A 25,691-nucleotide genomic window follows, 5' to 3' on the forward strand; every position below is an offset into this window, starting at 1 on the left:
TCTGCTGCCACCGCCTCCACCACCGTTGCCATCATGTGCGACTGCTTCCACCTGGCCTTCCCCAACTGGCACGCCGCCTCCTCCGGGACGGGTGGGCATCGCACACTCACTCTCTCTCTTTCTCTTCCTCTGTATGACTTTGTGTGTGCTGTTTCCCCCCTGAGCAATTCACTGATTCAGCAGCAGGGTTCAGTAGTGCAGAGGGAGAGATTACGTTTGTGTGTGTTTATGATGGAGGGCGACAGTGAGTGAGAGTAAGGCGGCTGGTGCTGATGCTGAGTTGTGTTGCTGACCTGCAGTGAGTAGCTGGGTGTGTCTGCAGAGTGCAGGGGAGTGTTTGAAGATGTCATCATCGAGGATGTCAGTCAGCTCTGCGCTTCTCCTGTTTCTCCCTCCTGCTGGGTGTTTGAAGCAGAGGCTGAAAGGCAGACAGATGCGGTTACTGTGGCAGTTCAGCAAAGCAAAAATAGTGTTAGAGGATAACTTCCTGGGGGTAGAGATGAAATTAGCAAAACATTCACTGGCAGGAGCCCCACAGATCTTAAGCTTTAAAGCTGCAGCCTTTATGTGAAAGAGGGAAGAGCTAGTACCTGTAACCTTGCATCAGTTTTTATGTTATAACCTAAAGAAATATTAAAACTTCTGAAAGTTTAGGATGCTGAAAGCTTTAAAGCTCACGCAGTGAATATTTTACTCATTACACCACTCCCAGTCCTTCTCTTGACAAATCGTATTATGAATGTTTCATGATTATAAATGGGTTTCAGGGAACCAGATAGAACTTCTATCTTTATGGTTACATGTAAAATGGATGCTGAGGTTCTGATTAGACACATCTACATGCTATATAAATAAACCATATCTGATCACGTATGTGGGCATAGAACATAGTTGTGTAGTTTGTATGAAATTGTTTCCATTGAAGCTATATTAGTGATGAAGGCAATTGATTGTATTCTTTAAAGTATGCTGGTAAAAACAGAGCGAATAGACAATTCATCATTATGAAAGTTTGAACTGTAAATCGGATTTTATTAAACAAATCGCTTTTGCAGACGAAACTGGTTTTAAAACATTTTGTCGATATAGATTTGTGTAAAACATATTCACTTGTTTGCTTTCAGAGCAACAGTTTTATAGAAAATAACCTCATCTGCTTTTACAGGGCTGTTGCTCTTACTAAAGATGATGAAGTCAGACAGAAACACTGGAATAAATGCACATAAATACAGTACTACAGTGCTGTCTAAGGTGGTGATACGTTTGTATTTGGAAACAATGCAGACAGTATGCAGGAGAATACAGACTGATTTTATGTTAATATGATATAATGATATGATACAATAGATACAGATCCATAAAGTTGTATAGCATTGGATCTTTCCGGATACAGGCCCTTTCTGAGCCAGAGAAATTGCTGCATCACTGACACTGACATGTAGATGATATATGGTTCAGGGGCAGGAGATAATAAAGAAAATGCTTACTGTAATTTACAACATGTCTTATTTAGTGTCCTAGCTACTCAAAATGTATATTGTGTTTGTTATAAGTGGTATTTAGTTTAGTGTGTTGGCAAGGGCTCAGGTTGATGTTTGTTTTAGAAAGGAGGTGAATACCTGCTGTCTGGTAAATTATTCATTTCAGAATAATACTGGCTGTGTTCCTCTGTTGCCACTTTCCATTTCCCACAATTTTCCTAATTTACCTGTGTTGCTACTTTTAATTAAATCTACCTCAAGATGTGGAGAGGGCTGTGTTCCTCTGAGAGGCTTCAGGCGATGCTCAAGGTCAGAGAAAGAGAGAGAGAGAGAGAAAGAGAGAAAAAGAGAAAGAGAGAGGGAGAGAGAGAGCTTATCTTACTGCTAGGAAGTGAGTCAGACGGGGGTTGCTGATCTGCTCGGCAGTGGAGCCTAATGCAGACGATCCTGATCCATTACGAACCATCAGCCTCAGTCGGACAAATCCTGTCCTTAAATCAATATTTCTTACTTTATAATTGTAGCTGCTGAGAAGAATCAATCTGAGCATTTGTTTTAACCTGTTTGAAGCATCAGGCAGGTGGATATTGCTTTATATATATATATATAATATATATATATATATATATATATATATATATATAGTATGTGTAATGTGTAATATGTATAATGTTTTTTTCTTTTTAAATGATAAAAAATACAATCCTGACAATGGTTTGAACATTTCAGGTTTTAGGAACTTACTGACACCCATTACTTAAACCGAAGCTGCTCATATTTTATGTCCTCATTCTTGTCAGAGAGGAAAACACCTGAAACATCTTTCAGACCATCACACGTCACTGAAACCCAGACTAAACGCAAACTAGTGGAGCTTTAAATTAGCCTACTTGGAATCAGTTCTCAAAAACAAAAGTGAATTAAATGAAACAAATGCAGGTTATTTACATGTCCGGTTTGTTTGGTACAAAAACTTACATTTAATAAAACACCACAATCTATATGTAACTCGAGTAGATGATCACATTTCAATCTGAGCGTCTTGGTGCTCCGGGCACACGAGGCAAAACAAACACTGAGAGTGTTAGCAAACACGGTTCAACCCAGGTGTAGGCTGCTGGCCTGAAATAATGTTGTGTCTCTGTGCTTTTGGTGTAATAGCATGTCGTGGGAAAACAGGCAGATTAAGATACGAATTCCAGAGCTGTGATGAAACTCTCTGTAAGTTTGCAGCAGATTAGTAGATTGAAAGCATGCGCTTTTACAGTCTCATGTTCATATAATCCATGCAGAAAATCGAATTCTGTTTCCCCCCCCTTCGCTCAAATCTTATTATAATTTGGATCCAAACAAACTGCCTCCCAGTGAAAGGAACTTGTGTCTGTCAGTTACACAAAAAATGAGCAGAATCCAAATCCAAGAGCACAAATAATGAGCTGTATTACTTTATATTAGTTTAGTGAAGAGGGGAGCTTCAGGGAGCCTTCCAGGTGCTTTTCAACAGGAAGCACAAACTGGAGCAGAAGGCGGTTACGTAAGGGATGAGCTGAGGACAGGCAACTAACACAATGCAGTCGAGAGTTTAATTTAAACTTTGAGAATTGCAGTTTTTGTTTTTACAAGATCGTATGATTTGAATCAATGCCAACACAAGAGGGTGAGAGGTTCACTGACACAGCGTTGTGCCGGAACAGATGAGTTTCAGTGTCAACAGCGTTGTTTGAAAGCAGACAGTCACCGTACTTTATAAGCCTCGTTCCTCATCACATCAGCAAGCAAGTGAGGGATGAGCCACACCCAGATCCAGAGCTGCAGTTGCACCCAAATATGAATCATGCAGGATCTGCACCACGGTACTTCAACATTCACTGCTTGTGCTCGCCATCAAAGTCAAATCACAACGTTACGCAGCAGCTTGATGAATATTTATCATATCTAATCTAAGTCAAACAAGTAAATAAGTCTAATATGTGATTTTATTTTGACATTTTTAGTCAGCAGGGCGAGTTGTTATCAGGCCCTCTGCAACGCCCACATGACAAATATTTGAGAAAGGAGTTTCTATATGTGCGGTGCCAGTTGTTGGGGCAGGAGTACTGGACATCCGCCTGGATGAAGTGGTCAACAACATAAGAAATACATCATCCTTTCATTCAAACAGGGCCTGAATCCTCCGTAAAGCTCACTGCACACATTGACACCATGATTCACTACTACAGCAGCTGTGTGAGACATGGCTCATGACAGTTTACAGCCTTGAGGGATCCAAGCACTCATTTAAAACGTTAATTTAATGAATCTGTGTAATTCGGGTGCAGTTTAACATCCCATCCCATCAGTAGCTCCACTTCACTCCTCAGCTCCAACAGAATACTGAATGTGCCAGATGTCCCGAACCTAAGTATACGATTACTGATAATAATCATTTTACAATGACGCTGTTCTATTTTAGTCAGGTAATTTATCACTGAGTGCTGAATGTGCAGATGTAAACAGCAACAACAGAAAGCAAGAAAAAAAATCTCAGTGGAAAACTTCTTATGAGCAGTGGCACTGCCAAGGGGGGGGGCTATAGCTCCCAAAATATACTCACTGGCCACCCCACTGACCCCCATATGCTTCTATTGGATATTTTACATTATATAATATTCATGTAAACCAATAATGCATATTTTACATTATTTAATTAGAAAGAAAATAACAAATCCAGCCATCCGCTTTGATATGTCAGCAAGACCTCTACAGAGTCACTTTCTGACCGTTATAGGCGTGTCTCCCTTATCTTATCTGTTTGTTAAAGCTGAAACATATACCACCTATCCTTCTCTTCCCTCCCAAGGGACTTTGCTTTCAAGAACCACCTTTCATATTTGCAGGTTTTGTCTGCAAGGGGACCGATGTTTACGTAATAATTCTACAGTACGTTACATCAACTGTACCTGACTTTGCACAACCATCTTAAACCCTTAATTTCTTCCATTAAGTCAACTGTGCACTAACCAGAATAAGCCACGCTAGCAATTCTATGAGGCTGTACTCACAGAGGCTATAGGTTTCTTTGAGCTAAATGCTAACGTTCTCACGATAACAAGGACGACATGACGTGTAGAAGGATGACCGTGTTCACCATCTCTGTTTAGCCTGTTTTTTATTTGCTAATTAGCACTATATATAAAGAACAGTTGAGGCTGATGGAGAAATCATCCGTTTTGACTTTGAACTGATGATGGTGGTAGATGAAAAGCACAAGGGATCATTAAAGTTATTACAATTAAACCTGAGGGGAACAAGAATGTCTGGGGATCAAAGTCACGAGGATTCAACATCTGGGGACCACGAATGTCAGTCAGTCCAGTGGTTGTTGAGATGTTTTAGTCTGAACTAAAGTGGCAGAAGAACTAAACGACTGACATCTCTACAAAACGTGAGCTTAAAAAGTGTCAGTATGATTGTTTTTATCAGGACCGTATTGGTTTAAGGAAACTCTGGAGAGTTTTTAATCTGTTTTGTGCGTGGGGTTGTTAATGGGTTGCTAATGCAAAAATACGCATTACAATTCTCCAGATTCCATTAAACGTCCCTTGACTCGTTACCCTTGATTCTACTTAATTAAAAATATTACATTTCCTTTTCTAAATTAAATTAATTACAGGTTCTCAGTTACTTGTTTTGCTGCTATGGAAAAAGGAAGTTTTAATGGTTGTAGCTCTGATTTTTTGTGATATTGGAGTAAGGTCTTTTCCCCCATCATTAATCAATTAAGCAAATGTAAGGGAGTGTGGTATTGATGAATGAGAGATTAATGTAAATGTAAGGTTACTTTATGGTTCAAAGAGTTAGCTCTCTGAACCAAAGTCACCATGAGGATCTTTAGAAATCACTTAATCCACTTTGGGAGTGACACCCAAGGTATGACTGCAACCTAAAAGTGTCCCGCCTCTTTTGTCCATCTGAGACTGAACAAATCATTTTGGCCACTTTGGCATTCACTCTCATGCCAGGAATGTTTAAAGGCAGTTTGGACAGCGTGTTATTAACACTTCGGTTCATTTCCAGGAGTTAAAACAAACAACAGAAGCAGGTAGGTGAGGCTGTTTGAGTCCACAGAATGAACTTTTTGTTAGTCAAACCTGGTCTGAAAGAGATAAAGGGTTACTTCTGCATTAAAAGGAGTCATACAGCGCTCGAGTTAATGGTGTAGGCAGCTGTAGAGACTGTTGGTTATTATATTTCACAAGATGTCTAGACTGTGGTGTGTTCGGAGTTCACAGTGTGAGTCTTCTTTTGTGTCAGATAAATGTTCTCTGATGCTATTTCTGAGCCTGGTGTCAGAGCAATGTCTGTCTGTGGCGACTTGTGTTTCAGGTATTCTTCTCAGTGTCAGTCATGAAAATATCGGAACTATAATATAATTCGATAGCTTCTTGAACTCTCTTGAATTATCAACCTTGAGGCAGTGACACGCCCTGATACAGTGGGAGGTTTTTTTTATACCATCAGCGCCTGTTGACTCTTAACTGTCTTCTAATGCACTTACACAGGCAGTTAGAGCTTTTCACATGACATACATTAAGTCAGTGGGTGGGCCCTCTGTGGTGGTTGCTTAACAAACTATGGTGATGATGCAGTATATTATGCTCATCTGATCAGATACTGGATTGTTATATAATTTTGATTTTAAAATTCAACATTTTTAAATTAATATTTAACCCCAAAATCATAGGTTTTGCAACAGTTACTTGCCAGAAAACAGTTTTCAAATGAATTTACAGAAAGTTTAACCTCTACTAGTGTCACTTTTTTAATCCAGAGCAGTTTAAAGACAGCAAATTGATATTAAACATCCATAAAAACCTCTCAAACTACTCGTTAAAAATACTAATTACATCCTGAATACATGTTTTTTCTAATATATTTGCTAAGTCAGTCACATCCACAATATCTTGTAACCCTCACTCACTGGCTTCCCATTTTTGACACTTGGATAACCAAGATTTTAATTACACTGCACAATAGTGGGGTCACAGTGCTGAAACCGAGACAAAAACCGTGTCACACGTCACAAGTTGTGGTTCTATATTGCATGTCGAGCCCCCCCGCCCCACTAAAAGTAGTGGTTTGGTCCCTCTGACTCATGTACGTGGCATCATTAGATAACGGATATTGAAGCATACAGAGTGTACACAGCATGTTACTGTTGCAGCTGCTGGACGTGGAGCTAGTTTAAACTACCTTATATACAGTTAAGACCATAAATCAGCAGCAGTCAGCAGGTGTCCTGACTCCTTATAAGACACAGAAAGCTTGTTTTCTTTTCAACTGTTTTGGTAATAGTTATGGCCAGTGAAACATTGTTGGCACTGTGAGCCCAAAACTGTGATTCTGTACCATCACACCCCTCCTGCACAAGTATCCTGACACTTTGTAAATGCTTGTAGGAGCTCTGCTCATCCAGCATTGTAGATAAATGGAGCTGATATGACGTGGATGCAAACATTATACATTTTGGGTGACATTCTCCTTTAATTTCTTGATTTGAGTTGGAGTTTAGTGCCTCAGTAAGACTTACATAGATTGCAGTTTTAGTCTTACAAATGATCAACTATCCCTCAACAGAAAAACACTTATCAGCTGCTCAAATTCCAAAACATTTCTGTCTGCAAATGAAATGATTTGATTCTCCATAGTGAGTGCAACCACATTTATTCCATTCTAATTTCTACTGACAACACCCAATGATCAATGGCATCTTGATGATGTGAATTTATTAGCGGATTAGGATGTGAAACCACAGAAACTGTGGAGACGTGGAGGACAGAGCAACACTAGAATTTTATGCCAAACAGTTTAACAACTAACAAGTGGATGACTAAGTAGGAATCCTGATACAACGAAGCTCACATTAAATTAGCCTCAATAAAGAGGTAGATTAAAATGTAATTAAATTGAGGTTAGATATCAGAGCAGGTAATGCTAATAATCTGACTAACCATATTCATCTGGAGTCAGACTTTCCGTCTTTGGCAGCCTTGAGGGGCCAAACTGAGAGGCTGCAGAGTCTAATCTGCGGATCGATACAGTGGATCACTTAACGGGCGAAGGAGGCAGCGGGCCCCTGGGGGAATTTTTGCCAGGAAGAACTCTAAATAGTCTCATCATCGACTCCAGTGTCTCTCGGAGCCTCAAAACATTTGCCAGACTGGGTGAAAGTCTCAGTTTACTGATGAAAAAATAGCATTTGTGCAGTTTCTGTTGCATTGTTGCATTCATTCAAAGGCAAGAAAACATCACTCTGGTTGAGCCTTACAGACTCTACTTTTCATACTAACAGTATAGTACAATAAAATAATAACAATAATTTGTTAATCTTGACGAATGCATTGTATTTGCCGTGTTTGTAAATGCATGACGACATTATTTATTTAGCATTAGACTTTGCCCAGCTGCTCGGTGACTGCTGCTAAAATGAACTAATGCTAATTAGCTGTGCATCACCACACATTATATTTCTGAGATGAACTTGTGCTTGTGGAGCCTGATGGAATGAAGATCTATTTACTAGAAATGTGTTACAATAAGGAGATGCCATATCAGATGTTATTTTGGTATTTATTTTCTTTCTGTGTGTTTTTTGTGTCGGTGAACAGGAGCTGGTCGAAGGCTGAGGGCACCAGAGCCGGGTACAGAGGACGATTCGGTGAGTGACTTCACTGTGACTGAAAGTTAAATTAATGTTTTATTTCATGTCTTTCTCTTGTTCTGTCACTTAAGGTTTCTGTCTTGGCTTCAATCAAGTGTCACTATGGTAAAACTGAAAACACGTACACACTAAGGATGTCTGGATCAGCTTTTTTTTGGCCCCGATCCCGATTAGAGTCCTTTAATATTTGTATTACTGAAACAGAGTTTGATCCAAAACTCATATTTACCTAAATGTTGATTAAATATGTGCCTGAAACATTGAAATAACAGCTGTAGTCTTCTACATTTGGCACACTTTACTTTTCTTGAGTGATTTCATCCAAAGACCCCTTTGAGTTGATAAGAAATGAGGATTAATCCTCTGGTGACCATTAATGTCTTTACTGAATTTTATGGGAATAAACTGACGTTGAAAACCAACGTTGGAAACACACTTACAAGTGTGACAATTATTAAATACTAAACAGCCAAACACTATGCCAGTCAGTGCAGCCTTTGGCATAGCAAGGTGTTATCACACTATTTGTAATCCAGTTTTGTCCACACCTTTGTGGTTCTTGCTGCAGACACAGCTACACAAGTTTTAACACTCAAACTGTTTCAGGTTGGCTGAAGGAAGAGGAGAGAAAGATGTCCGACTGAAACTGACTCAAACGACATGATATCTGTTTGAATTGATAACAGCTCTTTTGGGAACAGACCATGTGACTGTGACTGACCTTGTGTCCCTGCAGGTATGTGACGAGCCATCTCAGTTCACAGAGGGAGAGAGACCACGCCCTCAAGGATCGTCCCCGGTCGAGGAGTATCCTGAAACTGAAAAATACACAGACAGTGACAAAGAGGTACAGAGCACCAACATACCACGATGTCACACAGGCACAACAAACCAGGTTACAGGGAGAAACTAGGTTAAGACAATAAATCAAAGAACCTGCGTCCACGCACTTCTATGATGTGGATATGCAGTTAAAATATAAACGTGACTAAGAAATTAGGTTTCTTGATCTCTCACGCTTGTTAATTTTACCATGAGGTTTTGGAGAACAGGTTATAACAGAGAACAGACTTTAACCTGGTTACTTAAATACTTGTAAAGACACTGAGTCATTCAGCTGTGTACTTGTGATTCAATCGTCTATTTTGTTTTGGCCGCAGACAAATGAAGTTAGAAAAACAAGCTTGTGACCGAGAGAGGCAAGATCATGTACTGGGTTCATTTATGCTCACGAGGAGCCATGTATGTCCTAAAATCAAAATATCAGGAGTATCTTTAATGACAGCCCTAAACTAAAGATATGAAATTTAATTTGGTGTGTTGCTGTGTGTGGCTGTCACCCTCAAAATGTGATTTTCTGTCAGAACCTATGAACTAAATCTTTGCTGGAGGAACATTTTCGTTTTTTATTTATTCACAAACTTGAAGAAGCCACAGCCTCCAAGGAAATAGTATCACTTACTGTATATGTTGTTGTTTTTATTGCCACAAATTACGTAGTTATTTAATTATCACCATCCATTCATTAGTTTTCTTCCCTTTGACACTCTCAGCATGGACAGCTTGGTTTTAGTAGACATTTATTTAGATGTTGGAGTGAGAGATGGGGATATAATAGGACACAATGATATCCTTGACATCCCTTGATGAATAGTAAGAATATAGAGTGCACAAATTAGTCATTTTAGGGAACAATACATCAACTATCCCACATGTACCGGCTCTGTATGTCAACAAGTGTGGATTAACATGAGCTCCCTGTGTTGTTTAATGTTGCACATTGCTGACTCAGCTACTCCCATGTATGGATTTAATTATAGCGTATTAACCTTCCCTCTCAATAATTTAAAAGACTGAAATATCTGTTTTTTTTGTTCAAATAAGGTTGAAGCTCTGACTGCAACAACATTTTTTTTTTTATTAAGTTAGAATTAAAATAATTATTTCACATTTTTCTTTTAGTGTGAAGCGGAGCATGACCCACACCACAAAAGTGGGAGTGGAAAGAGAACTAAAAAGTCTGGGCTTGGGTCCATGTTTGAAAAGCGCTCAACTCCAAAGATGAGTAAACTGAAGGTGAGACATTGCCACCATCTCCTCTCTGTATTGTATCTGTGAATCCCTCCAGGCTGTGCTGCAGCAGAGAATAGCACAGCTAAAGGTAAAATGATTTTATCCTTTCTATTTTGATGTTTTGGCAGGAAGTTCCCAGCCCCGAGTCTGGGGTAATAGTGAAAACTGCCAAAGATGGATGTGCAGAGGGTCTCATTTATGGTGGAGGGGGAAAAGAAGGGATCTTCATTAAGGAAGTGGTACCAGAGTCCCCTGCATCAAAGAGTCTGAAACTTAAAGAAGGTAAATTAGCAATTGGCAACAAGAAACAATTATAGATTTTCTGTCCAATAACAATGAAAACTAAAAATGCTTTTACTAATTTGAGGGAGAAATGTGGGACTAATGAAGAATCTATATTTTACTTTCATTTACTTTATTGACTTGTTTTTAACACTTCCAGTTTCATAGACTGACAGCCCTCTCATCTAAGTGCTTCTGAAATCTTTTTGCTCTGGTTTACGCAGGTGATCAGGTTCTGAGTGCCACAGTGTATTTTGACAACGTGTCATACGAAGATGCCATTCAGATTCTGGAGCACGCTCAGGCGTACAAAGTGAAGCTCTGCTTGAAACGCAAACCAGATATCACAGAGACTGAATCAGCCATTGAATCTGACGTCATCCCTGTAACTATTTTCAAGTTGTCTGCTCAGAATCTTTGTGATAGGTAGTCTTGGGAGTAAAACTGACATTTCATATTTCTGTTTCTCGACAGGAGGAAGACATCTATGCTCCAGAGATGAGGGAGCAAGGAAAAACAAAAAGGCGCGGTGATGCTCGCATTTCATGGCCTAAGTTTCCCTCTTTTGGAAAAGGACGGAAGTCCCGCTTTACAAGGTCTCACAGTTCCTCAGAGGCTGATGAGCAGAGAAAGCTTGAGCTGAGCCCCACCACAAGTGACACAGAGTCACCTATAAAATCTCAGGATGCACAGAAAGGCAAGAAGAGGCATAAAATAAAGCTTTCTCTTCTGACAAAGAGAGGCCGCATAAGTTCATCTGAAGACCAGGACACAGATACACCAACAACTGGGCAGATCATCCAGACACATGATGCATCAGACATGCTTTCACCTGAGTGCCTTGAAAGCCCCTCGGGAGAAACACCTGAAATCTATGTGACAGGGGATCGGAAAGTAGTGGAAGACTTAAGACTTGGGCAAAATGATCAAAAACTGACTGAACCTCAAACTGTTCAACACAAGGTTGAACTCATAACTATAGATAGCACTTTGAAAACAGAAGATCTAACTGTGGCTCTGGCAGATAAAGACAGCTCCTCGGGTATCAAGTCCCCTGATGGCAAGAAAAAGAAGAAAGAACGTTCTGAATTAAAAATTAAAATTTTGGGGAAGGATAAAGGGCACAAGAAAGATGCAAAAGCAAAATCCTCACCGAAGAGGCTGAAAACGCTCGGGGCAAGTATTGAAATACCAGATCAACCTGAAAAATCAGCTGCCATCCCAAGTTCTGAGTCGCACACAAAACTACAGGATCAACTAGCACCTGATGATAATACCCGAATCATCAGCAGTGAGAGTTCAAGGGTAATCTCAGCAAAATCAGTGACAACACAGATGGAAATGAGTGTTCCGAAGGTGGAACTTGATATACCCGATGTCTCCTTCATACGGAAATCTCCACAGAAAGGTGAACAAAAAATGAAGGACATTAAACAAGAAACAAAGACAGGTCCAACATTCAAACTACCTAGAATAGGCTTGGGTGACCTTGCCACTGAGGAAACTATACAAAAAATGAATGTGAATGTTGAAGAATGCACGACTAAAATGAAGCAGCTGACAACTGAGGGTACAGAAGTGAAAGAAGACCCTTATGAGCGACTGTCAAAAAGCAGCTTTTCCAGAATAGAACTTCCCAAACGTGAAGAAATTGAAATTCCAGGTATGGAGGACATGTCTAGGAGGACCACAGCCAGAGGAATTAAAGAGCCTAAAGCTGGTTTCACGGGACATTATGAAGAAATTCAAGCCGAAGCTGTACAAATGTCAATTGATGTTGACAGCGTGAAAGAGGCAGTATCAAAATTGCCTGGATTTAAGCTACCTAAGGTTGACACGTCAGGAGTGCCTATTCCTGAAGAAATTATTGTGATAGACGCAAATGCACAAAGAATATCAGTGAAAACGCCTACTAAAGTAGTAGATACCAAAACAAAATATGAGACACACTTCATTACATTTGATACAACTGCCTCTCCAGAAATCTCCAAGACAACAGTAAAACTACCAAAAATCCCACCTGCTTTAACCTCAGAGGAACTTTTAATCGAGACCCAGGTAGATTTAAAGAAACCCGAAAAGAAATCAAAAACTAACGCAAAACAAAGTGACAAAGAAATTAAAACTGAGGTTTATAAACGAGAAGATATTATAATACCTGGAAAAGAAAGTGCACCAGAAGTCGCCATTATTCAGGCACAAGACACAGAGGGCATCAAATCGGACTATGACACTGCAGCTACACTGAGCCCAAAAGAATCTGAGAAGAAATCAAAGAAGGCAAAGATAACAGCTAGCTTTGGGATTGCAAAACCAGACATTAAAATCCCTGACATTGGAATTGACTTACCAAAACAAAATATCTATGAGCGAAAAGTGGATGGCGTAAAAGGAGAGAAAACTGAAGCAAGAAAAGGCAAAGGCCAAACTGGAGGAGTCATATCTGATGTCAAAATACCTGAAATTGACGGCATTGAATACATTGATTCAGTAGGTGGTTCACCAAACAAAAAGGATGGTGGCAGCTGGATTGCAGGTTTTGGTTTTAGTCTTGATGCTACAAAGCCAAATGCTAACATCTCCTTTCCAGACGTCAGAGATGAATTAGAAGATGTCAGTGTAAATGTCCCTGATGTAGATAAGGATATACATATTGATGGGGCAGAGATACAAACATTGGAAAGAGAGGGAAAAGTTAGCAAGTTTAAAATGCCAAACCTAGGCATCTCCATACCAAAGGTAAAAGGACCTAAAATGGATTTAAGCCTATCAAAAAAAGATGTAGATGTCACACTACCAGAAACTAAAGCTGAGGTCAGACTCCCAGAAGTGCCTGAGGTTGATGTTACCCTTGGGAATGTTACTATTACAGAGCAAAAGATGGAGGTAGAAAAACCTGAATTTGAAATCAAACCTATGATGAGGGAAGGTGAACTTGATGGACAAGGAGGCAAATTCAAAATGCCAAAACTTGGTATCAAAATGCCAAAAATGAAAGGACCTGAATTTGATTTAAGCATATCAAAGAAAGACATTGATGTCAAACAAACAGATGCTAAAGCTGAAGGGAAAATCCCCAAAGCTCCTGAGATTGACGTTACTTTTGGAAGTGTAGATGCCTCTATTCCACAACAAAAGATGAAGGTCAAAACTCCTGAATTGGAAAACAAACCTCTGCAGACTGATGGTGAACTTGATGGACAAGGAAGCAGGTTCAAAATGCCAAAGTTGGGAATCGCAATGCCGAAAGTAAAAGGGCCTGAAATGGATTTCAGCTTATCTAAGAAAGACGTAGATGTGACGCTACCAGAAGCCAAAGCAGAAGTCAAACTCCCTGATGTTGAACTAAAAGAACACACTGCTAAAGTAGAAATCAAAGCTCCTGAATTTAAAGGTGCAGAAAAGGATGTTGAAGGATCACCATCAAAATTTAAGATGCCATCATTCAAACTACCAAAATTTGGTGTTGGTACTCCACACGTCTCTGTTAAAGTACCTGATATGGACAAAGATGTAAAAATCGATGGAGCTGACATTAATATCCCTGAAGAGCAGTCTGCGGTTAACATTGCATCACCCGAGGTTGACATTGAGGGCTCCTCAATAGATATGAAAACTATAGGAACTGAACAGGATGGAAAAGGAGGCAAGTTTAAAATGCCACATCTTGGTTTCTCTATGCCAAAGGTGAAAGGACCAAAAATTGATTTAAGCCTACCAAAGAAAGATCTAGATGTGACATTACCAGAGGCTAAAGCTGATGTCAAACTTCCAGAGGCCCCTAAAATTGCTGTGGAGATGAAATCACCAGAATGTGAAGCAGAAATGGATGGTCATGATGGGAAGATTAAAATACCAAAGTTTGAAGTCAAAATGCCAAAAGTAAAAGGGCCAGAATTTGATTTAAGATCATCAAAGAAAGATGTAGATGTCAAATTACCAGAGACCAAGGCTGATGTCAAACTTCCAGAGGTTGATCTAGGAAAAGTAGATGTTTCAATTCCAAAGGCCAAGATGGAGGTTCAAAGCCCTGAACTGGAAATGCAGTCCTTGCAGACTGATGGTGAACTTGATGGACAAGGAGAAAGGTTCAAAATGCCAAAGTTTGGAATCAAAATGCCAAAGGTAAAAGGGCCAGAGTTTGACTTGAGTTTATCAAAGAAAGACATGGATGTGACATTGCCACAGACAAAAGCTGAGGTCAAACTCCCAGATGCCCCTAAGATTGATGTCAGTCTTGGAAAAGCAGAAGTTTTGACTCTAGATGCAAAGGCAGAAGTTGAAAAACCTGAACTGAAAATGAAATCTTTGCGGACTGAAGTTGAAGGACAAGGAAGCAAGTTCAAAATGCCAAAGTTTGGTATGGCAATGCCAAAGGTAAAAGGACCTGAATTTCATCTAGGCTTCTCAAAGAAAGATGTTGATGTGACACTACCAGAAGCCAAAGTAGATGTCAACCTCCCTGATGTTGAACTAAAAGAACCGTCAGCTAAAGTAGAAATTAAAGCTCCTGACATTGCCAAGGTGGAAGTTAAAAAACCTGAAGTGGAAATCAAACCTTTGCAGACTGATGTTGAACTTGAAGGACAAGGAGGAAAGTTCAAAATGCCAAAGTTTGGAATAACAATGCCAAAAGTAAAAGGGCCTGAAATTGATTTAAGCTTCTCAAAGAAAGATGTAGCTGTGATACTACCAGAGGCAAAAGCTGAGGTTGAACTCCCAGAAGCTCCTAAAATTGCTATGGATATGAAACCACCAGAGTGTGAGGCAGAAATTGATGGACAAGGAAGCAGATTTAAAATGCCAAAGTTTGGAATCACAATGCCAAAGGTAAAAGGGCCTGAAATTGATCTAAGCCTCTCCAAGAAAGATGTAGATGTGACACTACCAGAAGCTAAAGCTGAGGTCAAACTCCCAGAAGCTCCCAAAATTGCTATGGAAATGAAACCACCAGAGTGTGAGGCAGAAATTGATGGACAAGGAAGCAAGTTTAAAATGCCAAAGTTTGGAATCACAATGCCAAAAGTAAAAGGACCTGAAATTGATTTAAGCTTCTCAAAGAAAGATGTGGATGTGACACTTCCAGAAGCCAAAGCTGAAGTCAAACTCCCCGATGCTGAACTTAAAGAACCTTCTGCTAAAGTGGAAATTAAACTTCCTGAGACTGAAGCTCAGTTAGGTCATGTGGAAGGATCGGCATCAAAATTTAAACTGCCAACATTCAAATTCCCTAAATTTGGAGCTGCCACTCCAAATGTCAGTGCGGAAGTATCTGATATGGACATAAAAGTTGAGGGAGCTGGTATGAACATAGATGGAGCAACAGTTGCAGCACAGAATATTGATATTGAGGCTCCTTCTCTCGATGTGAAAATGACAGGAACTGAAGGCAAGGGAAAAGAAAGCAAGTTTAAGGTGCCAAAGTTTGGGATATCACTGCCGAAAGTACAAGGGCCTGAAATTGATGTCAATTTTTCTAAGAAAGATGTCAAATTACCGGAGGCTAAGGCAGAGGTTAAACTCCCAGAAACACCTGAAATTGACATTAATCTTGGAAAAGTAGATGTTTCAATTCCAGAAGCAAAGCTGGAGGTTAAAAAACCTGAACTGGAAATGAAACCCTTACAGTCTGAAGGTGAACTTGGCGGGGAAGGAAGCAAGTTCAAAATGCCAAAGTTCGGAATGTCAATGCCAAAAGTAAAAGGACCTGAAATTGATGTCAGTTTATCAAAGAAAGATGTAGAAATCACACTACCAGAAGCCAAAGCAGATGTCAATCTGCCTGATGTTGAACTGAAAGAACCTTCTGCTAAAGTGGAAATGAAGGCTTCTGAAATTGAAGCTCAATTACACAGTGTGAAAGGATCACCTTCAAAATTTAAAATGCCAACATTCAAATTTCCCAAATTTGGAGTTGCAGCACCAACCGTCAGCACTGAAGTACCTGATATAGACAAAGAAATCAAAATTGATGGAGCTGACATGCACATATCTGTGCCACAAACAGATGTTGATGTACAAGAAATTAAGACAGAGATCTCTCTGCCAGAGGCTGAAGTCAAAGAGCCTTCAGGTGGTGTTGTGATAGACCAACCAGGTGTGGAGGTGGATGCAAAACTGAAAAAGCGAAGGTTTTCACTGCCAAGATTTTCTTTTTCAAAATCAAGTGTTAAGTCCCCAGAAGTTGATGTCAGTCTTCCAGATGTGAATGCTGCAATTCCAGAGGGAAAGGTGGAAGTGAAAGGAGGGGACGTGGATACGAAACTACCAGAGTGTGAAGCAGAACTTGATGGGCAAGGAAGCAAGTTTAAAATGCCAAAATTTGGAATCACAATGCCAAAGGTAACAGGTCCTGAAATTGATATCAGCTTTACAAAGAAAGATGTTGACGTGACACTACCAGAAGCCAAAGCTGAGGTCAAGCTCCCTGACACTGAACTGAAAGAACCTTCTGCTGAAGTGGAAATCAAAGCTCCTGAGTTCAAAGTTGTGACGAAGGATACAGAAGCATCACCATCAAAATTTAAGATGCCAACATTCAAATTACCAAAATTTGGAGTTGGTATGCCAAGTGCCGACATAGAAGTTCCCGACACGAACAAAGATGTCACAATTGATGGAGCTGACATTAAAATTCCTGAAGAGGTTCACACAGTTGAAATTGTAGCACCCAGCATTGACACTGAAGGACCATCAATAGATATGAAAACTAAAGGAACTGAACATGAAGGAAAAGGAACTAAGTTTAAAATGCCAAAGTTTGGAATCACAATGCCAAAGGTTACAGGTCCTGAATTTGATTTAAGCTTATCAAAGAAAGATGTTGATGTGTCAATACCAGAAGCTGAAGCTGAAGTCAAAGTCCCTGATGCTGAACTGAAACAACCCTCTGCTGCAGTGGAAATCAAAGCTCCTGAGTTCAAGGTTGTAACAAAGGATACAGGAGGATCACCATCAAAATTTAAGATGCCGACATTCAAATTACCAAAATTTGGGTCTCCTAGTGCCACTGTTGAAATGCCTGATGCGGACAAAGACATCAAAATCGATGGAGCTGACATTAAAATTCCTGAAGAGGTTCTCACAGTTGAAATTGCAGCACCCAGCACTGACACTGAAGGCCCATCAATAGATATGAAAACTATAGGAACTGAACATGAAGGAAAAGGATCCAAGTTTAAAATGCCAAAGTTTGGAATCACAATGCCAAAGATAGCAGGTCCTGAAATTGATTTAAGCTTATCAAAGAAAGATGTTGCTGTGACACTACCAGAAGCCAAAGCTGAGGTCAATCTCCCTGACGTTGAACTGAAAGAACCTTCTGTTGAAGTGGAAATCAAAGCTCCTGAGTTCAAGGTTGTGACAAAGGATACAGGAGGATCACCATCAAAATTTAAGATGCCAACATTCAAATTACCAAAATTTGGGTCTCCTAGTGCGACTGTAGAAATGCCTGATGCGGACAAAGGCATCAAAATCGATGGAGCTGACATTAAAATTCCTGAAGAGGTTCTCACAGTTGAAATTGCAGCACCCAGCATTGACACTGAAGGCCCATCAATAGATATGAAAACTACAGGAACTGAACATGAAGGAAAAGGAAGCAAGTTTAAAATGCCAAGTCTCGGTTTTTCTGTGCATAAAGTCAAACAGCCTGACACTGATTTAAGCTTATCAAAGAAAGATGTAGATGTGACACTACCAGAAGCCAAAGCTGATGTTAAACTCCCTGATGTTGAACTAAAAGAATCTTCAGCCAAAGTGGAAATGAAAGCTCCTGAAATTGATGTTCAGGCGGGTTATGTTGAAGGATCACCATCAAAATTTAAAATGCCAACATTCAAATTACCCAAATTTGGAGCTGCTACTTCACAGGTCAGTGTAGAAGTACCTGATTCGGACAAAGACATTACAGTTACAGTGGATGGAGCAGACTTAAAATTACCACAAACAAAAGCTGAAGTCAAACTTCCTGATGTTGAAGTCAAAGAGCCTGTGGGTTCAATTTTATTATCACCAGTGACAGAGGGTGATGCCAAGTTGAAAAAGCCAAGGTTTTCATTACCCAAATTTTCATTTTCAAAGCAAAGTACAAAAGAAACTGGAGTTGATGTCAGTCTCCCAGGCGTTGATGTTTCTCTTCCAGAAGTAAATGTGGAAGTCAAACAACCAGAGGTGGAGCTTAAGCCACCAGAAGGTGATGTAGAATTAGATGGACAGGGAAGCAAGTTTAAAATGCCAAAGTTCGGCATCTCAATGCCCAAAGTTAAAGGACCTGAAATCGATTTGAGCTTGTCGAAGAAAGATGTTGATGTCACACTCCCAGAAGCCAAAGCTGAAATGAAACCTCCCGATGTTGAAATAAAACAACCGTCTGCCAAAGTGGAAATCAAAGCTCCTGAGATAGAAGCTCAAACAGGTTATGTTGAAGGATCACCATCAAAACTTAAAATGCCGACATTTACATTACCCAAATTTGGAACAGCTACTCCAAAGGTCAGTGTGGAAGTGCCTGATGTAGACAAAGACATTAAGATTGATGGAGAAAAGATGGAAGTAACTAAAGAAGGGGCTACAGTGGTTGTCACAGCACCCAGCATTGACACTGAAGGCCTGTCTGTAGATGTGAAAGCTACAGGAGGTGAAATTGAGGGAGCAGGAAGCAAGTTTAAAATGCCAAAGTTCGGCATCTCGATACCAAAAGTTAAAGGACCTGAAATTGATTTAAGTTTAACAAAGAAAGATGCAGATGCCACACTCCCAGAAGTTAAAGCTGAGGTAAAACTGCCAGATGTTCAAATCAAAGAACCTGAAGTTGCCATTTCAGTACCAGATGCTCCTGCAGTTGAGGCTGAAGCCAAGATGAAACGACCAAACTGGACATTTCCCAAATTTTCATTTTCAAGGACAGGTGGTAAAGCCCCTCAGGTTGATGTTGAACTTGAAAAACCAAAAGTTGATGTTACATCACCTGAGGCCAAAGCAGAGGTCTGTCTACCAGATGTTGAAGTCCAAGGACCTTTGGGGTCTATTTCAATGGAAGCGCCACCTGCTGCAGAACTTGATGCAAACTTGAAAAAGACAAAATTTTCACTTCCCAAATTTTCGTTTTCAAAATCAGGTGTTAAAGAACCTGATGTCAGTACTGAACTTCCAAATGTTGATGTTTCTCTTCCGGAAGTAAATGTGGAAGTTAAAAAAACAGATGTGGAACTTAAGCCACCAGAGGGTGATGTAGAATTACATCTGCAAGAAAGCAAGTTTAAGATGCCAAAGTTTGGCATCTCAATACCTAAAGTGAAAGGGCCTGAAATTGATTTAAGCTTATCAAAGAAAGGTGTTGATGTCACACTCCCAGAAGCCGAAGTTGAAGTTCAACATACAGATGTTAAAATAAAACAACCGTCTGCTAAAGGGGAAATTAAAGCTCCTGAAATTGAAGCTCAAGCAGGTATTGTTGAAGGATCACCCTCAAAACTTAAAATGCCAACATTCACATTACCCAAATTTGGAGCAGCTACTCCAAAGGTCAGTGTGGAAGTACCTAATATGGACAAAGATATCAAAATTGATGGAGCAACGCTGGCAGTAGCAAAAGAGGGAGCAAAAGTGGATGTCGCAGCACCCAGCATTGACACTGAAGGCCTGTCTGTAGATGTAAAAGCTAAAGGAGGTGAACTTGAGGGAGCAGGAAGCAAATTTAAAATGCCAAGTTTTGGCATCTCAATGCCCAAAGTTAAAGGACCTGAAATTGATTTAAGTTTATCAAAGAGGGATACAGATATCAAATTACCAAAGGCCAAAACTGAAGTCAAACTCCCTGATGTTGAACTGAAAGAACCTTCTGCTGAAGTGGAAATCAAAGCTCCTGAGTTCAAGGTTGTGACAAAGGATACAGGAGGATCACCATCAAAATTTAAGATGCCAACATTCAAATTACCAAAATTTGGGTCTCCTAGTGCGACTGTAGAAATGCCTGATGCGGACAAAGGCATCAAAATCGATGGAGCTGACATTAAAATTCCTGAAGAGGTTCTCACAGTTGAAATTGCAGCACCCAGCATTGACACTGAAGGCCCATCAATAGATATGAAAACTACAGGAACTGAACATGAAGGAAAAGGAAGCAAGTTTAAAATGCCAAGTCTCGGTTTTTCTGTGCATAAAGTCAAACAGCCTGACACTGATTTAAGCTTATCAAAGAAAGATGTAGATGTGACACTACCAGAAGCCAAAGCTGATGTTAAACTCCCTGATGTTGAACTAAAAGAATCTTCAGCCAAAGTGGAAATGAAAGCTCCTGAAATTGATGTTCAGGCAGGTCATGTTGAAGGATCACCATCAAAATTTAAAATGCCAACATTCAAATTACCCAAATTTGGAGCTGCTACTTCACAGGTCAGTGTAGAAGTACCTGATTCGGACAAAGACATTACAGTTACAGTGGATGGAGCAGACTTAAAATTACCACAAACAAAAGCTGAAGTCAAACTTCCTGATGTTGAAGTCAAAGAGCCTGTGGGTTCAATTTTATTATCACCAGTGACAGAGGGTGATGCCAAGTTGAAAAAGCCAAGGTTTTCATTACCCAAATTTTCATTTTCAAAGCAAAGTACAAAAGAAACTGGAGTTGATGTCAGTCTCCCAGGCGTTGATGTTTCTCTTCCAGAAGTAAATGTGGAAGTCAAACAACCAGAGGTGGAGCTTAAGCCACCAGAAGGTGATGTAGAATTAGATGGACAGGGAAGCAAGTTTAAAATGCCAAAGTTTGGCATCTCAATACCAAAAGTGAAAGGGCCTGAAATTGATTTGAGCTTATCAAAGAAAGATGTTGATGTCACACTCCCAGAAGTCAAAGCTGAAATTAAACCTCTGGATGTTAAAATTAAACAACCGTCTGCCAAAGTGGAAATTAAAGCTCCTGAGATTGAAGCTCCAAAAGGTAATGTTGAAGGATCACCATCAAAACTCAAAATGCCAACATTCACATTACCCAAATTTGGAGCAGCCACTCCAAAGGTCAGTGTGGAAGTGCCTGATGTAGACAAAGACATTAAAATTGATGGAACAAAGCCCGAAGCACCTACAGTGGGAGCTAAAGTGGATGTCACAGTACCCAGCATTGACACTGAAGGCATGTCGGTAGATGTAAAAGCTAAAGGAAGTGAAATTGAAGGATCAGGAAGCAAATTTAAAATGCCAAAGTTTGGCATCTCAATGCCCAAAGTTAAAGGACCTGAAATCGATTTGAGCATGTCGAAGAAAGATGTTGATGTCACACTCCCAGAAGCCAAAGCTGAAATTAAAGCTCCGGAGATAGAAGCTCAAACAGGTTATGTTGAAGGATCACCATCAAAACTTAAAATGCCAACATTCACATTACCCAAATTTGGAACAGCTACTCCAAAGGTCAGTGTGGAAGTACCTGATGTAGACAAAGACATTAAGATTGATGGAGAAAAGATGGAAGTAACTAAAGCAGGGGCTACAGTGGTTGTCACAGCACCCAGCATTGACACTGAAGGCCTGTCTGTAGATGTGAAAGCTAAAGGAGGTGAACTTGAGGGAGCAGGAAGCAAATTTAAAATGCCAAGTTTTGGCATCTCCATGCCCAAAGTTAAAGGACCTGAAATTGATTTAAGTTTAACAAAGAAGGATGTAGACATCACATTACCAGAAGTTAAAGCTGAGGTAAAACTGCCAGATGTTGAAGTCAAAGAACCTGAAGTTGCCATTTCAGTACCAGATGCACCTGCAGTTGAGGCTGAAGCCAAGATGAAACGACCAAACTGGACATTTCCCAAATTTTCATTTTCAAGGACAGGTGGTAAAAGCCCTGATGTCGATGTCAACCTTGAAACACCCAAAGTTGATGTTACATCACCCGAGGTCAAAGCAGAAGTCTGCCTACCAGATATTGAAGTCCAAGGACCGTCTGGGTCAATGGAAGAGCCACCTGCTGCAGAACTTGATGCAAACTTGAAAAAGACTAAATTTTCGCTTCCCAAATTTTCTTTTTCAAAGTCAGGTGTTAAAGAACCTGAATTCAGTACCGAGCTCCCACATGTTGACGTTTCTCTTCCAGAGGGAGAAGTGAAAGTCAAACAACCTGAAATGGAAATTAAAGCTCCTGAGCTTGATGCTGAACATGATGGGCAAGGAAGCAAGTTTAAATTGCCAAAGTTTGGCATCACACTACCAAAAGCAAAAGGTCCTGAAGGAGATTTATCACAGAAAGATGTAGACATCACACTGCCAGAAATCAAAGCAGAGGTAAAAGTCCCTGAAGCTGGAGTCAAATCTTCAGCTAGTGTTGAAATTAAAGCTGGAGAGACTGAAACTAAGTCAAAAGATGTTGGAGGATCACCATCAAAATTTAAAAAACCAACAATTAAAATGCCGAAAATTGGAGGTGCTACTCATGATGTCACAGTAGAAGCACCTGAACTTAAGGAGGATGTTTCTGTCAACATCAAAGGTCTAACTGTTGATATTAAAACTGATGTGTCCAAAGCAGCTACAACAGATACTGAAACACCAAAGACTGAGACTGACACTGCGAGTCTTGGCTCTCCAAGTAAATTCAAACTACCATCATTTAAAATGCCAAAGCTGAGTTTCTCAAGATCCAAACCTGAAGATGGATATTCACCTGTTGAAACTGAATACAAAGATGATAAGCTGGAAATGGAAGTTGAGCCAAAAGGAGAGATTAAATCACCAAAAATGTCTCTGACATCATTTGGTGAGATTCTCAAGAATATTGACGTTGAATTTGACGTTTCAAAAAATCTTGAAACCTCAAAGGAAGTTCATGAAAGAGATGAACCCAGTGAAAAGCAATTAGAGGCAAAGGAAAAGGAAACAAATACCAAGCAAGATACTACCAAAAGTCCTGAGAAGACAGGTTGGTTTAAATTCCCCAAGTTTGGACTGTCTTCCCCAACAGAACCTGCCAAGATATCTGAAAAAGACCGGCACAAGGATGAGAAGAGCCCTGTAGCGGAATCGGTGGATGAGGAAATAAGCCCCACCTGTTCTGTCCAGTCGTCAGATGCCTTTGCTGATATTAGCTCTGCAATGACAAGTGAGCATCTTGGCCTGTCCTTATCTTCTCCAACCAAGGTAACTGTCAAATACTCTGACCCTAACACTGCTACAGGGCTTGGAGAGATGCACAGTAACATCATTACTTCCACCACAAGGAGTGAGCTGATCTCGGTTGAACCCAACTTGCCTGAGAAAATCACCATTCTGTCATCTGGAGTTTCATCTTCATCGGAAGACACGCTCAGACTGGAATCTGGAAAAATACACGTCATTACATCAAATATACAAGCAACCCCAGAATCGCTGCATGCAAAGCTACTAACTGCTGTCCAAGTCCAACCAGCTGGAGGCCTTCCCCTACAATCAGAGGCTAACGAATCGGCATCGTGGACCGTCGAAGACTCACAAGGCAGCAAGAGAACAGTCATTGAGAGGCATGTAGTTAGGGAAACATCAAGTGAAAGAAGTGAAGGCAAAGAAACAATTGTCATAACTAAACAAATTACACATAGGTTTGACTCTTCTGAGCCCATCTCAGGCGACACAGCGTCATCCATTCAACGACTGAGAGACTCTGTGCACTCTGAGAAAATGAAGTTCTTTGATGGAGCTAAAAAGTGAAATAACTTGATGTAAATTATGTCTAAAGATACAATCCCTCAGTGGCCTGTGGGTTCCCAATTTCACTGTGCATAATTTGTGTGATAGACAATAGGTTAGCAACTGGAAAAGATCATTAGCGAGTATAACTTACCAATCAGAGAGGGTTTGAGAGAGCTGGTTTTAACAGGTGCTAACTTCAATCCCTGGTTGCATGTTGTTGACCTGTAAAAAGATGGTTTAATGTATTTCACACTGTGATTAAGTTATTAATAAGCTATGTAACTGAGTGCCCTTAATACAACTTGTGACAGGGCGTCACCAAATATCTTTTGCTTATTATGGTGCAGAACTACATTAAGCCATGATGTGTTTTGCTTATCAAAAACTTATAAAGAAAATCTTTGTTGTTTGATAGTTTTTAATGCACAAGACTGATCCAACTCACTTGTGCTCTTAATTGCCGGATGATAATCACCAGTACATTTGATTTAAAAAAAAAAAGGACTGTTGCAAAAATCTATCAATGTTACTGACATTCCAAAATATGTTTACAATAATTTCACTGTAAAGTTGACAATAGAGAACATCTACAATTACACTAGTGCAGTATATGATGGAATATATGTACATGTATCACTAAGATATTCTTATTGCTGTGAGCTAAAATGTAAAGAAATGGTAGCAATGCAAAGCTTATGATCACACACAGCGAGTGTACTGCTGCAACTATATTTTTTATTGATATTTTGCTTAAAACCTAATTTGCTGCAGTAAAAATATATCAATAGTATGTTTCAATATTATTGTACAAAGTGGGAATATTAAAGTGGCTGTGTAAATAGCTTTTAATGATCACTGCTCCTCTTTCAAATCTGACTCAACCTGTTTGCAAAGTTATATACAATAAATAAATATTATTATATGCAAAACCTGTGGCTAAAGCTGATGACTTATGTTCTGTAATCCAGGTTCAACCCTGATGATTTTCCTGTTTATTCTGTTTTATTTGATTTACTGAAATAGGTCACCAATTTAAATGAACACACCTTTTTAATGCTCTCAGATTTGGTCAAAGTGGGCTGAGTAAGTATCGGAAAATTCTGTCTCACATATAAAATGAATATTATTCTGTAGTACCAGAAAAAAAAAGCTAAACTCAGAAGACTTTTCTTTAAGAAATAACTAACTTACACAATGTCATGGGAAGCATTTATATATATATATGTATTTGCACACTAGAGGGAGACACAGCTCACAAATATATATTTACTATCACTGTGTTCTTATGATAAAATAAACGGTTAGATAAAGTGAACAACCCGTATAACACACAGTGAAACCTCTTTAAGCTATATATAATATCTAAATCTAGCTATAATGACAAAAAGGAGCATTTCTCCTTGATATGGAGCTTTAATGCTGTTTAATATTTACAGAACCTTTCATTAACTTTACTCAAATGTTATAACATGAAATAAATAAACCCTACAGAAAAAGTTTTA

General features: G+C 39.7%; 1 protein-coding gene and 1 long non-coding RNA gene across 5 annotated transcripts; one reads left to right on the top strand and one right to left on the bottom strand.

Moving 5' to 3' along the window:
* LOC127361350 (neuroblast differentiation-associated protein AHNAK-like) lies at positions 1-25,118 on the top strand. Of its 4 annotated transcripts, none has more exons than XM_051395906.1 (9): positions 1-91; positions 8,129-8,178; positions 8,918-9,028; positions 10,144-10,257; positions 10,383-10,536; positions 10,761-10,921; positions 11,011-17,613; positions 18,046-18,955; positions 21,869-25,118. In XM_051395906.1, the coding sequence occupies exons 1-9, from the start codon at positions 34-36 to the stop codon at positions 24,205-24,207; spliced, it is 10,500 nt and encodes a 3,499-aa protein (XP_051251866.1). In that variant the 5' UTR covers positions 1-33; the 3' UTR covers positions 24,208-25,118. The 4 variants fall into 4 exon arrangements, with proteins under 4 accessions (XP_051251866.1, XP_051251864.1, XP_051251863.1 ...); XM_051395904.1 differs by having other exon boundaries at positions 11,011-15,171; positions 15,367-17,613; positions 18,046-25,118; XM_051395903.1 differs by having other exon boundaries at positions 18,046-25,118.
* Positions 19-24,414, bottom strand: LOC127361351 (uncharacterized). The gene is made up of 3 exons (XR_007884271.1): positions 24,341-24,414; positions 8,903-8,999; positions 19-418 (listed from the first exon to the last, which is right to left on the bottom strand). It is a non-coding gene; the product is annotated as an uncharacterized LOC127361351 (long non-coding RNA).
* Positions 25,119-25,691: the final 573 nt, after the last annotated feature.

This window comes from Dicentrarchus labrax, unplaced genomic scaffold, assembly GCF_905237075.1.
Source record: "Dicentrarchus labrax unplaced genomic scaffold, dlabrax2021, whole genome shotgun sequence".
NCBI lineage: Eukaryota > Metazoa > Chordata > Actinopteri > Moronidae > Dicentrarchus > Dicentrarchus labrax.

Excerpts from the sequence above, each read along its gene's own strand:
- LOC127361350 (XM_051395903.1), top strand. The coding sequence starts at position 34 with ATGTGCGACTGCTTCCACCTGGCCTTCCCCAACTGGCACGCCGCCTCC. Across the intron at positions 9,029-10,143 it reads ACACAGACAGTGACAAAGAG|TGTGAAGCGGAGCATGACCC; the intron begins GTACAGAGCACC and ends TTTTTCTTTTAG. Across the intron at positions 10,537-10,760 it reads GAGTCTGAAACTTAAAGAAG|GTGATCAGGTTCTGAGTGCC; the intron begins GTAAATTAGCAA and ends TGGTTTACGCAG.